A 17,061-nucleotide genomic window follows, 5' to 3' on the forward strand; every position below is an offset into this window, starting at 1 on the left:
CTAACACCCAGGGTCATACAGAGGTTTTCCAAGACGAGTTTCACTCTAAACAGGCCCCGCAAGGGTCGATCAAAGAAGTTGCTGTGTGTCAGGTGCAGACGACGGCTTCAAAAAACAAGCACGAGTGCTGCAGCGTTGCTTCAGAGGTTGTAGAAGTGGAAAATCCACTTGTCGGTGCCCAGAACAGGAAGTACCAACAAAATAGTCTCTTACCTACAGTACATTCAAGCAGGGTGGTGGTAGCATCATGGACTGGAGTTGCACGAGTGCTGCTGGTACTGGGGAACTATGGATTCCAACATGTACTGTGACATTTTGAAGCAGAACATGACGCCCTCCCTTCAGAAACTGAGCCAAATGGCAGTTTTCCAACATAATAACGACCCCAAACACACCATCAAGATAAAAACTGCTTTGCTGATCTGATGGCGTGGCCAAGTATGTCTCCAGACCCGAACACTATTGAGCACCTGTGGGACATCCTCAAGCAGAAGGAAGAGCAACACGTGTCTAACATCCAGCAGCTCTGTGATGTCATTATGGAGGAGTGGAACAGGATCCCAGCAACAACCTGTGCAGCTCTGGTGAATTCCATACCCAGGAGGATTAAGGCAGTGCTACATAAATGAGGTTCTAACACTAAATATTGACACTTTGGATACAGTTATGACATGTTCAATTAAGATGTACTCCTTTTAGTTGCCAGGTATTTAGACAATAATCGCTCATATATCTGTATGAGGTATGTTTAGAGGACAGTAAATCTGTACTAGCATTTGATTGCACAATAATTGCATGAGCATAAAATGAAGCCTCAAAATCTTTTCAACATTTGCAATGATTTTCTGTATATATACACATTAGGAATATCATACAAAAAATATTTTTTTTTAATTTTAAAAATGCTGCCTTATTTGTGCCACAGTGACAAGAGATAAATGGAGAAAAAACCTTTAAAGCAGCCATTTTAATGTGGACTTGTAAGGCTGACTGACTTCTGTCCACTAGTTTAGCAAGATTTCTTTTTTTTTTTTTTTTTAAATACAGTATTTTTATTTTTGCAGGATTTTTGCCCGCACTCTAATGCACTCGTTCTGTCTATCGGTCTCTTTTTAAAAGCTGCTCACCTCAAGGAGATGCCAAGGTGCCGTTACTGCTCTCTGTATAAAGGTTAACAAATCAGTGTGAATGGCACCGTCTCTGTGTCTCTCCCTGAGACAGTATTCCTGTTACACTCTAACAAACTCATGATAATGGAGATCTAAGGCATCAAGAAGCTATGAAGAAGGGTTTTGATCTTTATGTATTATATAGAACTCCCTCAATCCAGCTGTTTCATTTCATTCATTAGTCCCGATGATGTCATCGCGTCCTGTAAACGTCTCTTTGTATGCAGCGTCACTGCAAGTGAGTTCATTTGGCCGAACGTGAACAGAACAGATACCAAAAAAAAGCCCCAAAAACTACTGAGGTTAATAATAAAGCAGGTCATTTACAAAAAAAATGAATTATAGTTATTAATTCTGCTTTGTAACAGGGAAATTATACTCATTTGAAGTAAAAAAACAAAACAAAAACAAGCAAAAAAACGACTGAATCTACTGTTACAATGTGCTAGCACTGGAGATTCCTTCCATATATATATTAACAAACTCCACTGTGGATAATGCATTTATATACACTTGGGATTTGCACCTTAGTGTTCCAAGGTGTGGCTCAGAGGTTAAGATGTTATACGTCTGATCAGAAGGTTGCAAATTCAAATCTCACCACTATTTAACTGCCATTGCTGGGCCCTTGAGCAAGGCCCTTAACCTTCAACTGCTCAGATAATTGTAAGTCGTTCAGGAAAAAGGCGTCTGCCAAAACGCAGTAAACGTAATTGTCTTGCAGCAAAACTACTACCAGAGCTTCTGAGAATTGAGAATTCAACAGCACTTATGGAACGTTCAACCAAACCGTCCCAAAATACCTCACAGGACAGCGTTCCTACCTTCTTCTCGATGATCTCTGCTGCGATGTTCTTGGCGCTTTTGAAACTCAGCCGGCCCCTGGGCACCGTGACTCGCTCTTTAAAAAGACCTATTTGGAAGTGGACGAAAATGGGTCCTTCAGGGGAAGGCTCAGGTCCTACAGACAACTGCGAGAAAGAACCTTGAGATAGAGAGAAAGAGAAACAGGTGATGATGAAGATGCTGGTTAAGGAGAGCCGTGTATTGCTTTCATGCATCGCTGTATAAAGGGTGAGACCCGTAAGAGAAGTTAAAAGCAGGCCGAATGCCGCATCGAGGACGCGGTTTAAAAGTGTAAAAGCTCGACAGAACTGACTCGATCAACATTCCCTGAGAAGTAAAAGGAGCATTTTTCAGAGAGTGCAACCATGAGCAAAAGGAGACACAAAAAATCTAGATGCACCCAAAAACAGTGGAGAAAAGCAAAGAGAAAAATGGTACTCACTGGAAATGCCAAGGCCTGGAGAATCCTGCTCCACCCCAGCAGCCATTTTCTCTCACCTTGGCGATGGAGAAACAACACCTCTGTGAAAACCTCTTTGTTTTCTGCTGCTTTTGCATGTCATACAGTTTCCTTTTTCGCGAGGCGTACTTCACTATTGAGACGCTCAGACAAGACAGGAAACAACACACACACAATTTCAGTGCGTGTGTGTGCGCACGCCAGTGACAATAAGTGGTCTCATCCGTTCGTAGGTTGTGTTGTGTTTTTTTTTTTTAAACATGCATGCAATCACAGAGTGTCAAATCGTCAGAGAATGTCTAGAAAACCCTGTGAGGAAATTACAACTTCCAGTTCATTTGTATAGCAAATTTGTACAATTTCTCTAAAAGTAAGTTGAAAGGAATAGCAAGACTTGTAGAAAAAAAAAACTTTTTGTAGCATCCGTTATAATTTAACGGGGCCTTTGAGATGGTTCAGAACAAAAAACATTTTGAAAACATTTGAAAACTAAGGTTTCTTTCTTAGGTACTATATTTTCCGTATAGCGCTCATTGTTTTGCAGGATCGCTCTTGTAGAAATGCAAAAAAATGTAGTCAGTAAGTATAATTTTAGTAAGTAGGCAGTTCAAGTCAATCTCGCCGACAGTCATGCGAGTTCTCTGCTCGGAGGAGAGGCTTCCTGTGCTGTCACCGCTCTCTTTATATGGGCTATAAGGTTCGTGTGAAAGGCTCGAACGTCTCTTCCTGTTAAGAGAAAAAAAAAAAATCCTCTGAGAACTCATGAGGAGGGATCTGTGAACAAGCGGCACTGAAGGGATGTTTAAGACGAGCAGATTTCGGATTATATGATCGTCTCTTGGTTACGAAGGAGCGTCAGGGGTGCATCAGGAAAAGCAGGATACCAAAGGAACGACAAAAGTATGAACAAGTCAGATTGGTTTGAAAAGTGAAGGGTTTTATTACTTTCAATCATTTTACACAGATTGGCCCTTTCCCATGTCAACCCCCCCCTCCCCCAACCCCCCAACATGAAGCCTGCACGAAGAGCACATTCTAGAGCGAAGGAAATGCTGCACATGATGTCATAGTTTTTTGTCTTGCGGCTGATAGAGGAAGTACATAGCCGTCGTTTACGTCAGCGGCTCTCGAAAATGCACTGAGCATCGTGGCTCTTAACATGAACATGTGCTGTATGCGAACTAGGCTCTAGGGCTGCACAGTGATTCATACTCCCAATCCGTTTCGGATTAAACAGACCGGAGCGTGGTGTACGCTAGGCTAGCTGATTAGTCAGCACTAGAGGAGTTACATAAGTGAACATCATATAATAAACCGAAGTCACTAGGAGTGTTTGGGAATGTCGGGTAATAATGTACAACATAAAAAGCTGTTCTTAGTATTGTAGTATTCTTTTGAAACCTAGTATGAAGAAATCGCAGCCTTGTTGTAGTTAGTTTTCCCTGCACTAATTTCAATATGGAAATCAGAAATCTCAGGCTCACAATACAATCAAGAGAGTGGGCGGGGTTAAAGCTTTTATTGTGCGTGCGTCTAAAAGTACACGCTCATGAGCAGGACACTAGACTTTACTGATCTTCCTGATCAGCGACAATACGGAATCCATGTGTGAGCAAAAAACGAGACACAGAGAATAGTTTGCAGAACAGATGACCGTCTGTTTGCACAAAGTCTTTCCATTCTTCTTCCTACATTCAAACACCTTTCACCACCCCAAAGCCTAGTCAATATGCTCTCTACCTTCAAAACCTACTCTTATCTTCCATCATCCTGTAAATCAACCGAAAGAATTGATATTTAAAGGAGCAGTTTGTAATTTATCAGAGCGCCCTCTGCTGGCTGTGGGGGGACATGAACATCAATTTCATGTTTACTTTTTTTCCAAAATTTTCATTTTCTTCAACTCTGGAGACTCCTTCTGTCATGTTTAAATAAATATCTCCTCACAGAAATGTTGCCATTATGTTACATTTCTGTTAAACAGCATCAGTTAATTAATTGATTACACTTAGAATATGTAAACTGTCTGTACAGTAAACAGGTTACTAGAAAAACAGTAGCTTTTTAACTGCAATCACATAATCCTGGGATTTAATGTTAGAGTAATAGAGGAAATGAATACAAAGTTGAGACTAGTTAACACTAAGTATAATATGTGAGTCTTTCTAGGGACTGAGGCAATTTCAAGTGGGAGAAAACTGTTGCTAGAAAAACTTAATTAGCCTTTCAGGGTAATTATCTTTAAATCATGAAGTAGAATAACTACAGATTAAAGGATTAAAGGTGTTTTAGACTTGTCACTTGCATAGTGTAATTTTTTCGTTGTCTATCCCTGATGTAAGGAAGCTACAGTCAGATTGCATGATATAGTGCCCTGGAGCACAGAGGAGTTAAGGGCTTTGCTAAAGGGCTCAACAGTGGCAGCTTGGAGATATCGGGCGTGAACCTTCTAATAAGTAGTGCAGGGCTTTAACCACTGATTACAAACTGCACCTTTAAAAAAATTCACTACCTACTGAGAAACTGTTCATAACCACAGCAGGTACAATAACACCACTGTGTGTCTGATATCCACAAACACAGGAATACAGCACATAAAGCCAGCAGTGTAGGACTTTTTGCCTCCTACATGACGCACAAATAACAGCCATTTTGGAGAATCCTACATGAACGACTAAATTAATATGCAGAATTTGTTCTAATCTTCGCAAATCCTCACAGATTCAAATACGCAGGAAAGAGCCGAACGCTAAACCTGAAACCTATTCGCACATTTATATACAACCTCTGCCTCAGACATTAGGGAGGACTGAGAAAATGAAAAGATAAACATCAAAATAATCAGAAGTTTCAGGATCGGCTTCGTGGCATAAAAGCTGCGGTTACGACACGCGCCAAAGCCCGGTGTTTCTTCTGTTGTACTCTAGAGTAGCATCCGATCTCCACAGACCTTTGCCTACTTCCTGCCATGTAAACAAAACCATTTTACAAAAAAAATTATAATTACGATTCAAATAATTTAAACCTGTATATACAGAAAAAAGGCAAACTTCAAGGCTGTAGCTCTAAACACTACATTCTGTCCATTTCAGTGCAGAGACACTCCACATTAAATAAATAAACAATCCCCCCATTCTTCATTTATCAAAAAGAAAAAGAAAAAAAAAAAACCACACTTCGTACCACTCTTGAAGTGCGATTTGGGGGTTGGTGGGTGTAGCCACATTAGTGCCAAGTACATAACATTCAGAATTAAAGTTAATGCTTACAGTTAGACATAATAATTATATGGAGTATAACTTCTTTTTTTAACCATGCCATGTCTCTGTGTCTCGAGTGCAGACATATATGGTGTAGTAAGCAGCATGCTGTATAGCATTAACCGTGTGGTTGGATTTTCAGGGGAACAGGGTGGTCATGAAGAACAGAGCGAGGTCTGCATTGCGCATTGTGGTGTAACTGTATCTATTTCTACCTGCCAGGTGTGTGCGTATGTGTGCAATAATCTGATCAGTGCAGTTGAACAAAACAATTTGGTAGCAAACCAGCTGTCAAACTATAGACGGATAAAAATGGAGGAAAGTTAATTATTAAAAAAATTACACTTCTGAAACGAAACAAAATGACACTGTTCAGATTCGAATGCACAAGGCAAACAGCCTGTCTGCTTTGCTCCGCCCTCTTTAACACCTCGTCTGCACTCTCTAACCAATCAGTGAGCTTCTTCTGGAAAGGTCCACGTTGCTGGTGCTCAGTCCTCGACATTCTGATAGGCCACTGTTTACATCCTGAAAACAGAGAATATATGTTTGTGAAGCGCTAAAGAACTGTGTGTGTGTGTGTGTGTTCACACGCTCACCTGTGAGGTTTCCTCTACACTCTTGTTAAGGAAGTTCAAAGAGCTCGCTCTCTTCATTCTTAAATACAAAACACACACACAGCTTTTAGTTCAAACTCACAGACGATTCATTTATAAATCAGCCTCAATCCCCGGACTCGTTCTTCCTCACCCCGGGTTACGTGGCTCCTGTGGGCCGCTGCCCTGCAGCTTCTTCACCAACATCTCGCTGCTGCGTCTCAGAGCGTCTCGGATTTTGCCGAACGAGCCGCTGCGACGCAGAGAGCCACTCCCGTCCTGCAGGGGGCAGGATAGCAGACCTCTATCAGAAATCTCAGAATCCTTTATTGATCCCATAAATTGTTTGGTTGCAGTTACTCACAATTAAAGATATAAAAGTCATATTAAAGTGAACAAAAAAATAAGAAAATGTTAATAATATATACATATTAAAATGTATAATAAAATGAAATGTGTAGCAGCATGAAATGGAACCGTCAGAAAAGTTCACACTATTGCACATGTAATTAATTATTATTGCACTGAGATTATTGCACATAATATATAAAGGTGGCATTAAAATCTATAAATAAAACTATATGTATATTATCTATATTGTATAAGGTCTATATCATGGGGCAGCTGTTGAACACTCAGAGGGAGGAGTTATATACTTTGATGGCAGAAATGATCTCCTGTGGTGCTCTGTGGTCATCGTGGTTGTACGAGTCACTGAACCTACTCTTCAAACTGACCAGTGACACACACATATAGGTCAACAATTTCCAGGACTATTTTGTTCACTTTCTCATTCCAAATGACTGTGAAACGAGCCTATATACGTCTGTGGAACTTTTGTCTATGTAACATAAGCGTACACACCCCGCTCCACTCGGCCTCATCTCCCTCAGAGTCACGAGGCCCTCCAGAGCCATTCAGCCCCTCTCTGCTGTGCCGCTTATCTCCACCAGGGGTGCCGTCCTTCAGCAGCTCCACCACCTTACTCTGGTTAATCGCGTCTATACCCTACAATTTATTTATATATTTATTGGATCGTTAATCTTTTTGGGTACATTGTTAAAAAGCTGCAGAATAGATTCATAAGGCGTGCTCTACCTGTTTGCGGTTCTTCGTAGCACACTCTTCCAGAGTCTCGGCGGCCTCCAGCTTGCCCTGCCTGCGATACAGCGCCCCCAGGCTTCTCAGTGTGTTAGTGACTGTAGGACTACAAGCAGTAAAACAAAAAGAATCAGCACACAGCTCATGGATTATTTAAGAAACAGGAAATGTTTGAGAATGATCCCTCACCTGTCCACTTTGCAGGCCTTGTACCAGCTGCCGTATTCACCATAGGGGCCAGATTCCTTCTTCTTTCCCTGTTAAATAAACAAACAACATATGGACTTTCTGAGTAGAAAAAAATTGTCTTTTGTTTTTAAGCATATTGCAGTCTGTTATTATGTGTTTTATTGGTTTGAGCAGAGCTGCAGTGCGTGTTCTCCTTACCTTACTCTCTTCTCTCTCTTCTGCATGCATCCATATGGGCTTGTTATCATCTATGGGGAAAAAAAACACTCAATCAAAACATAAATATTTATACTGTATCATACATACATTCATACTGGTACATAATATATATCATACTATATCATGTCATTTGAGTATATGATCTTCTGACAATCAATCTTTGCACAGTATATTGTATATTAATATATACACCATATTTTATTCCCTACTGCACCTTCTGTACATTAATCACCCTCATCCCTGTATATATGGACCTCATACCTTATTTATCTACTGTTATTTATTGAAAATAGGTCACTTATTACCACATCTGGTTAGATTCTAACTGCATTTCATTGGCTCTGTACAGAATCAGGTTTATTTGCCAAGGAATTTGGTTCCAGCTGTTAGTGACTCATAAGTACAGACATAAATAATTAGCGTAAGCTATACAAGACAAAAGAGACTATAAATAGCTGTATCATCACTGTGAATATTATTATATTCTTTATATTCTATAATGTGAAAGCCTAGTGTTGTAATGTTATACACTGGTTTAATTGGCTTTAACGTTGTCATGTGACCAGAAGATTCTTAAAGCGCGTTTGTGCATTAAAGTGGACAGGAAACACCAGGTACTGAGAGAGCCGGGGTTTGCTTACTGTTCACTGAGCCGAACTGCTTCTCGTGAGCACGGGTGAGGATCTCCTTGTACAACGACTCAGCATCCTTAAACTTGCCCTGTTTCAGGTAGCATGTGGCCTAGCGGGCAAACAGCAGAAATGATTAGCGTTCCTGTTACAACCCTGCACTTTCTGCTGTTGGGATACAAAGTTAGCGATTCGCTCATAGGTTACAAAAATGTAAAATTGGCTAAGATAAAGACCACGGTCTCACCAGGTTGTTTTTGGTCTTGGCCACATTGGGGTCGTCGGCCCCCAGCTTGCTTTCGTAGATTTCCAGTGCACGGCTGTAGTAGTAAACCACCTCCTCGTACTTTCCCTGGTTCTGACACAGCAGCGCCAGGTTGTTCAGCTGCTTAGCCACATCGGGGTGGTACTTCCCCAAAACCTGAAAATGTCAAAAAATCATATTAGATATATTAATAAACAAAAAACCTCTTCAGTAGACACTTTCTCATCAGGATGCTGGATACAAAGTCTGTCCTGGAATACACACGGTGAATGAGATTGGAAAGCCATTGCAGGGCATCATCAACATTCTACATTTATGTCTAGGGGCAATTTAGATTTTCACATATTCACTTTTTATTAGTGTTTAGTTTTTTATTTCTTTCTCTTATTTCCTCTTTTTATTTCTGGACCACTATTAGTTTCATTTATCATTGATCTTTGTATTTTTTAAACTTTGGTTACCATTTTTTTAATGATATAACAAATACTCTGGGTGTATTTGTTTATTTTTTTATATATAGTGTATTTTATTTGTGTTTTTTTGTTTTATAATGGATAAAAAAATGTGTTCATACATGTAATGTATTTGTATATTTCATAACTGTACATTCCTAATAAACATATCTTTTAAAAGAATATTGGTCACCTGGTTTTCAGATTTGTACTGTTTTGCTCTAGATTTCAGACAAATGTCACATGAAGCACCTGTGGTATGAATGTGGGCTATATGAGCATTTCAATTATTTTTGAATCGCGCTAATAAATGTAACCACAACCTAAAATGAAAAGGTGAAAAGATCTGTGTATGCACCTTCTCCCTGATCTCTAGCGCCCTCTTGCACAGGGGTTCAGCCTCCTTGTATTTGCCTCTCTTGCCATACAGCACAGCCAGGTTGTTGAGGGTGGCGGCCACGGCAGGGTGGTCCTTCCCGAGGGTCTTCTCTCGGATAGCCAGAGCGTCATTCAGCAGGTGAGCTGCTTCTTTGTACTTGTTCTGATCCCTGCACACAGCAGTCTATTATTCTACAGTTTTCAAGATGATGAAGCCAATACCATGTAACGTCACACACGTGCCATCCTGACCTGTAGACGAGAGCGAGGATGTTGAGCATGGTGGCAACGTCGGGGTGGTCGTGACCCGAGGTCTTCTCCAGGTCCTCCAGGGCTTGTTTGCAGAGCGGCACGGCCACCTCGTATCGTCCCTGCGAGGCGTACTGGATCACCAGGTTGTGCAGGGTCCTGAGGCGAGCCGGGATCTCGTATCCTCCCTGCTGAGCTGCGACCTCGCCACTGCGTTGGGCTGGAACAGGGAACCATCGTTTACAATGTTTAGTATGCTTTTGTTTTTATTCTGTTTCTCTCCCTCCCTCTCTCCATCTCTCACCTGGTCCATGGTGATCATCCTCGTTGGGGAACAGGTCGTCCAGGTTGTCCTTCTCTTTCTCACCGGCTTTCTCCTCAGAGGGCGTGGCGTCATCATCGAACTTGCGTATCTGGTTCATGAACTCGAGGTGCTTCTTCTCCTCCTCGAGCTGGGCCACATTCTGCTCGCTCTTCTGCAGCTTGTGCTGGGTGCTGGCCAGCTCGTCCCGCAGCCACTGGTTCTCCTGGCACAGACGCCGCACCTGAGCCCTCAGCTTCTGCTTCTCCGACTCCACAGCACTCAGGTGACCAGACAGCGCGATGATGACCTGCAGAAAACAGAAGTGTCGACCTTAACGCCTTCATAATGCGTTGGGAAAAACAATAGCACCTGTGTCACCTGAATACTTTCACTAAATCAATCTGCATATTCATTTCCTGTAACGCAATTAATCTGCCCATTCATTTCCTGTAACACTGAATCAATCCGCATATGAATGTCCCATAACGCTGAATCAATCCGCATATTCGTTTCCTGTAACACTAAATCAATCCGCATATTTATTTCATGTAACACTAAATCAATCTGCATATTCATTTCCTGTAACACTGAATCAATCCGCATATTCATTTCCTGTAACACTGAATCAATCCGCATATTCATTTCCTGTAATACTGAATCAATCTGCATATTCATTTCCTGTAACACTGAATCAATCTGCATATTAATTTCCTGTAACACTGAATCAATCTGCATATTCATTTCCTGTAACACTGAATCAATCCGCATATTCGTTTCCTGTAACACTGAATAAATCTGCATATTCTTTTCCTGTAACACTGAATCAATCCATATTCGTTTCCTGTAACACTGAATCAATCCGCATATTCGTTTCCTGTAACACTAAATCAATCTGCATATTCATTTCCTGTAACATTGAATCAATCCACATATTCATTTCCTGTAATACTGAATCAATCTGCATATTCGTTTCCTGTAACACTGAATCAATCTGCACATTAATTTCCTGTAGCACTGAATAAATCCACATATTTATTTCCTGTAACACAATTAATCTGCCTATTCATTTCCTGTAATACTAAATCAATCCGCATATTCATTTCCTGTAACACTAAATCAATCCGCATATTCATTTTCTGTAACACTAAATCAATCCCCATATTCGTTTCCTGTAACACTGAATCAATCCGCATATTCATTTTCTGTAACACTGAATCAACCTGCCAATTAATTTTCTGCCACACTAAATCAATCTAAATCAAATTAAGTGTTATCCATGTCCATGAGCATTTGTTCCTAGACAGGACGTGAGTCACAGGGCAATCACACAGGTAATCTCAAATTACTGTAAAAGACTGTTAAAAATAATATTATATAATATAATATATAATATAATATCCTACATCCTATAATATATAATATAATATCCTACATTATATAATATTATATATAATATAATATATAATATAATATCCTACATTCCAGTGCTCAAGTTAGTTCTTACTCTCCAGTGTTCTGTATTGTTTAAATAATATAATCACACTCTTGATGTCACCCAAATGAAGATGGGTTCCTCTTTTGAGTCTGGTTCCTCTCAAGGTTTCTTCCTCATAACATCTAAGGGAGTTTTTCCTTGCCACAGTCGCCACGGCTGCTCATCAGGGATAAATACACACCATTCACCTTAACTGTTAAATTCTGTAAAGCTGCTTTGAGACAATGTCTGTTGTGAAAAGCGCAATAGAAATAAACTTAACTTGACACTGTCCCATCTCTCCTATCAAACTAAATGCCTATTATAGAGTGAGAAATGAAGAAAGACAAAAAAATATGAAGAGACAGAGTATTTGAGGGAGCAATATATAACACGAGAAAGAAAGAAAGAAAGAAAGAAAGAAAGAAAGAAAGAAAGAAAGAAAGAAAGAAAGAAAGAAAGAAAGATGTTGATTGTTGATTGCTGGAACTATCAGCGGATAGTTTTTCCAGGTTGCATTATACAGTAGGAGAGCGGCCTCTAGAGGCGAATCACTGACACCATGTGCTGTTTATTTAAAGTGTCTTTTTTTAATACATTTTTTTAATGTAACATTTTGGAGTGTTATTCTTTGTTTTAAGTCTGAAGGCATGACTTTATTTTCCTTAATATTTCTTAATTAAACTAATATATTCGTATTATTTAACATGGAGTGGGTTTTTTTTTCGATCGATTATCGATCGATTATCGGCAAGTATGATCCATCCTAGCTATCGGTACTGCTAAAATCCACTATCGGTCAACTTCTGATAACGAGTGTTTCAGAGAATACACAGTGAGACAGACTGTTTAATAGATCTGAGGTGAGATAGTTTAAAACACAGGGTGTGTGTACCTGTGCCTCCCCCAAGCCCAGCTCAATGGCCTCCAGGCTCTTGCGGAGCAGGCCCGATTTCTCCTGGGCGGCAGGAGGTGGAGTGCAGTCTAGCAGGGAGTTGAGGAGCTGAGCGTGCTCGCCCCGCAGTGTCTCCAGCCCCTGCATAACCGCTTTAGTGTTCAGCACAATCTCATCCTGACTCAGCCGCTCCAGGGCCTCCTCCCTCGGGTACACCATAGTGGACATCGCACTAGACGTCTCCTCTTAAAGCTTACAAGCAGCTTCTGGAAGAACAAAAGGGAAAGAGAGAGAAGATTTCTAAAATATATCTATAGAAATATACATATCCCCTGAACAGAGCTAAATAGCAAAACTGAAACGACATTCTCTGGTAAGATTATACAAATAACCTGTGTGTCCCTTTCGATGCCAAGGGCGTCCGTATTAAATTTCCCAGCACAGCTATTACAATTAGATTCTGTGCGCTCTGGGGAATATCTGCTCAAAACAAAGATCAGGTCTGACTCATGGTAATGATGCGTAATGTTATTCTGGGCCTGTTCACATTGAGCATGAAGCGTGGGGGGTTGGGGGGCTGAATCCAGAACAATGAAACTAGATGTCAGACTTGCATTAGCGGTTGAAGGGTTGCGCTACGTCATAATCAGTCTCTTCCTTGAGTCGTCGTCGTATTCGGTCACGTGCTCCTGTTAGGGTCACCACAGCGGATCATCTGTCTCCATACCACATCCATAAACCTTCTCCTTGGCCTTCCTCTTTTCCACCTTCCTAGCGCTCCATCCTCATATACCCCATGTCCCTCCTCTTCACACGTCCAAACCATCTCAGTGCCTCGCTTACTTTGTCCCAAAAATGTCCTACATGTGCTGTCCCTCTAAAAAAATCATTTCCAATCCTGTTCATCCTCATCACTCCTAACAATAACATCAACATCTACAGCTCTGATACCTCCACCCCCACCTCCTGTCTTTTAGTCAATGCCACTGTCTCTAAACCATACAACATAGCAAGTTTCCTCCCTGAGTAATGATCGCAATTCTTTGCCAAGTTCTGGTTGACTAGAAAACCAATGTCTCAGTGAAGCATGAACGTCTCAGCTTTCGCTCTACGGATGCACGAATGCGGTTCATTGCAAGTATTTCGGTCGAGTTGTGAGACAAACACCAAGATCCTGCCTGAGTAAGCACAATTTGTCGAACTAACATTTCCTCCTGCAATTCCCTCCACGGCCATTAGATGTCGCGCTCTCTCACTCTCTCTCGCACCTCCTGCCTCCATCCTCCATCTCCACACTCTGCAATGCAGCAAGATGCTGAACCGCAATCAAACAATGTTTTATACCTCACCCAAATCCTCGTAGTTGATATTATATCTCCTATCTACCATGACATGACCGATATGTAAAGTTGAAGATGAAATGAGGCAGACATGATGCCTTCCAAGATCCATGAAGATCCATGAAGGTGACCGTGACCAGGCCGCAGTCAGAATCTAAACACCGATCCTGCATTCATCATCAGGGCTGGTTTTATTATTAAAAAGAGTATAAAAGCTCAAAAATCCTTATATTGTCGAGTCTGTCGTAATGAAAATGCAACCCGAGACCCATTCATTCATAATTTATCAGCTGAACATTCTGCTCCATATATATTACATTACACACACACACACATTCATATATATATATATATATATATATATATATATATATATATATATATATATATACACACACACATACATGTATAATATCTGTGTCCAGTGGAAATGTCGCCTGTCCCCCAGGATAGCTAATGTTTTTAGCCGAACGCTAGCGTTCACACATCACATATAAACAACAAAATACAAATTCATAAATAAACGACGACACAAAGAAGCATCGACTATCAAACATCATCAGTCTTCACAGATATTTACCTTCTCCGGTCACTCCGAGGATAGAAATAGTGATGGAGATCAAACTAATAGTCTGTTTTTTATATTTTAATAGTTAATAATAATAAAAAATAAACAGGTTTAATTCTTGGTGAACAGTGAAGCAGCTCGGTCCAGGTAAAGCATCCTCCATACACACACACACACTCCCACACTCTCTCTCTCTCTCTCACACACACACACACACACACACACACTTTATTATCACCAGAATCCTCCTGTGCGGCTCTGCGCCGCTTCTCCTCCGCGTATGTTGTATTTATTTAGATGTTTTCACTCAGCACATAAAGGGTACAGCTTTATCTCCGGAACCAGGAGCGGTCCCTCTGTCCATCCTCCTAATATAAATAGTAATAATAATGATAATAATAACACAATAAACGCAGTGGTAATGAAACTCCGAGGCGGTCGCGCGCACTGACAGCCGAAATACCGAACATGGCCGCCTGTGCCAAGAGTCTCCCACAATCCACAGCGGGCGTGACGTCACCCGCCGCCCCTGACTCTTTCACCGAAATACCCCCCCCCCTCTTTTCCCACTGCCTCCTCTTCCTCTTCCATCCTTTATTTTACCCCTCTCTTCTCTTCTATCCTTTGTTTGACTGCTCTCTCTCCTCTCTTTCCCACTTTTCCTCTTCCATCCTCTTGTTCCCTTCTCCTTCTTCTTCCTCAATCCTTTCTTTCTTTTCTCATCCCTCTCCGTCATCTCTTTCCATTCTTCCATATATATGTTTGATTTTTTGCGTACTTCTTTCTGTTTATCCACAGCATCCTCGGCCTATCAGGACTTTACAGAGCTTGTGTTGTGTATATCAGTGATCCTCAACCCCCGGGCCGTGGACCGGCACCGGTCTGTGGGTCAATTGGTACCGGGCCACACAGAAAGAATACATAACTTATTTCTGTTTTATTTATTATCTGATTCTCAATGATGTTTTATTTTGTAAAATTACCGGATGACTCACTCTTGATGCATGACATGATGCCTCTGTCACATGTCCTACATCCGCTACCTTCTTAAAGGTGCTGCTCCGGCCGCTAACACATAATACATTACTGCTAAATTTAAACCCCCAAGCTAGCAAAATAAAAAAATCAACACAGTGGATCACGTTTATTATTATATGGAGAAAATACCAGTGTTTATACCAGTCGTATCATTTTATTTTGTATTTATCCACCACACCTTAAAGGCCGGTCTGTAAAAATATTATCTGACATTAAACTGCTCCGTGGTGCAGAACAGGTTGGGGACCGCTGGTGTACAGGACCTTATCAAGGGTCCTCTTAGTTGCAGTGAATATGAAATGTAAGATACTGTATACAAAGCCATTGTATAAAACTGTATGCATCCATGCATTTAAGAAGAAACACGTTTATAAGCATGTTTCCACAAACCTCTGGGTTTATAGTGTATTTTTAAGAGCTGGGGTTTGTAGAGATCAGAGCTACTTAAGTGACGGACACAACCCAGAAAAACTGTGTGGATTTTGCTGATTCAACTATGCAGTCAACTATGGGTGCTGATTAATCACAAAACCAAAAAAGTGTCAGTAAAATTATTGTTGATTTAAAGTGAAGTCAGTATTTAAATGTTTAATACATATAAACATAAAACAAACGTGTGTGTGTGTGTGTGTGTGTGTGTGTTAAGCACTAGTGAGTTGTTGTAGGAAGAGGTAGATTTTTAACTGTTGTTTTAAAGGACGGTGAATCAGCTGTTCAGAAATCTAGTGGAAATTCATTCCAGCACCTCAGTGCCAGAACACAGAACAGTCTTGAAATATTTCTACCTCTTAAAAAAGTGAGACCAGTCGATCAGTTCTAGAAGATCTGAGGTAAAGGTGGTGCAGTGTGAGGATTTATAAGAGCTTTGGTAAGAGGTTGCTAAAATTCTGTGTGAAACTGGACAAATCTGACACAGAGATGTTTGACATGACATACAGTGGGGCAAAAAAGTATCTACCGTATATTCCGGACTATAAGTTGCTACTTTTTCCCACGCTTTGAACCCCGCAGCTTAAACAACGAAGCGGCTAATTTATGGATTTTTCCTGGGTTTTTCCCGGTTTCACAAACTTCAAGCCAGAAAACTGAACCCCATAACATTAAACCAATGAAATTGCCGAATGGGTTCAGGTGAACCAATGAAACTCTTTATATTAAATCAGATGCGCTCCCACTGAATCAGGCCGCACCACATCATAAATATGGGTGAGGTTCCTCTGACTGTCACTCGGACTGTCTACAGGAAATGTGAATCATTCATCACTCTGAAAAACGCACTTCACCTGTGTTCTGAGCTGCACGGCATCAGGAGAAAAGCTTCACCGATGGTGATTTTTAAACGCACAACGATGCCAAAAGATAAACTCTCGAGAGAAATAGTTGTGAAAGGAAGGAGGAAGACAGTAAACAATGACTTTCTTGGTAGGCTACTGTTTAGATACAAGCCGTGTAACAGACACTGTCTTTCATTAAAGCCTGTGTAAAGTTCATTAGTTTCAGTGTAAACTTAGTGCGGCTTATAGACAGGTGCAGCGTATTTATGTTCAAAATAAAAAGCTTTGTAAAATTCAGTGGGTGCGGCTTATATTTGGGTGCGCTTAATAGTCCGATAGTCAGCCACCAATTGTG

General features: G+C 40.8%; 2 protein-coding genes across 2 annotated transcripts in view; both read right to left on the reverse strand.

The window, feature by feature from the left end:
* Positions 1-3,112, reverse strand: part of LOC124387135 (serine/threonine-protein kinase D3-like) — a 29,122-nt gene extending 26,010 nt beyond the window's left edge. The window contains 2 exon segments of the mRNA XM_046851276.1: positions 1,994-2,154; positions 2,458-3,112. Of these exon segments, the coding sequence (XP_046707232.1) occupies positions 1,994-2,154; positions 2,458-2,503 (207 nt within the window). The 5' untranslated portion in view covers positions 2,504-3,112.
* An 867-nt stretch (positions 3,113-3,979) lies between these two features.
* Positions 3,980-14,882, reverse strand: klc2 (kinesin light chain 2). Its single transcript, XM_046851277.1, has 14 exons — positions 14,407-14,882; positions 12,487-12,752; positions 10,118-10,424; positions 9,817-10,033; positions 9,545-9,734; positions 8,717-8,890; positions 8,482-8,581; positions 7,820-7,869; positions 7,622-7,689; positions 7,430-7,538; positions 7,196-7,339; positions 6,486-6,610; positions 6,335-6,392; positions 3,980-6,263 (listed from the first exon to the last, which is right to left on the reverse strand). The coding sequence occupies exons 2-14, from the start codon at positions 12,712-12,714 to the stop codon at positions 6,180-6,182; spliced, it is 1,854 nt and encodes a 617-aa protein (XP_046707233.1). The 5' UTR covers positions 12,715-12,752; positions 14,407-14,882; the 3' UTR covers positions 3,980-6,179.
* Positions 14,883-17,061: the final 2,179 nt, after the last annotated feature.

The sequence above is a fragment of the Silurus meridionalis genome, chromosome 6 (genome assembly GCF_014805685.1).
Source record: "Silurus meridionalis isolate SWU-2019-XX chromosome 6, ASM1480568v1, whole genome shotgun sequence".
Lineage (NCBI taxonomy): Eukaryota > Metazoa > Chordata > Actinopteri > Siluriformes > Siluridae > Silurus > Silurus meridionalis.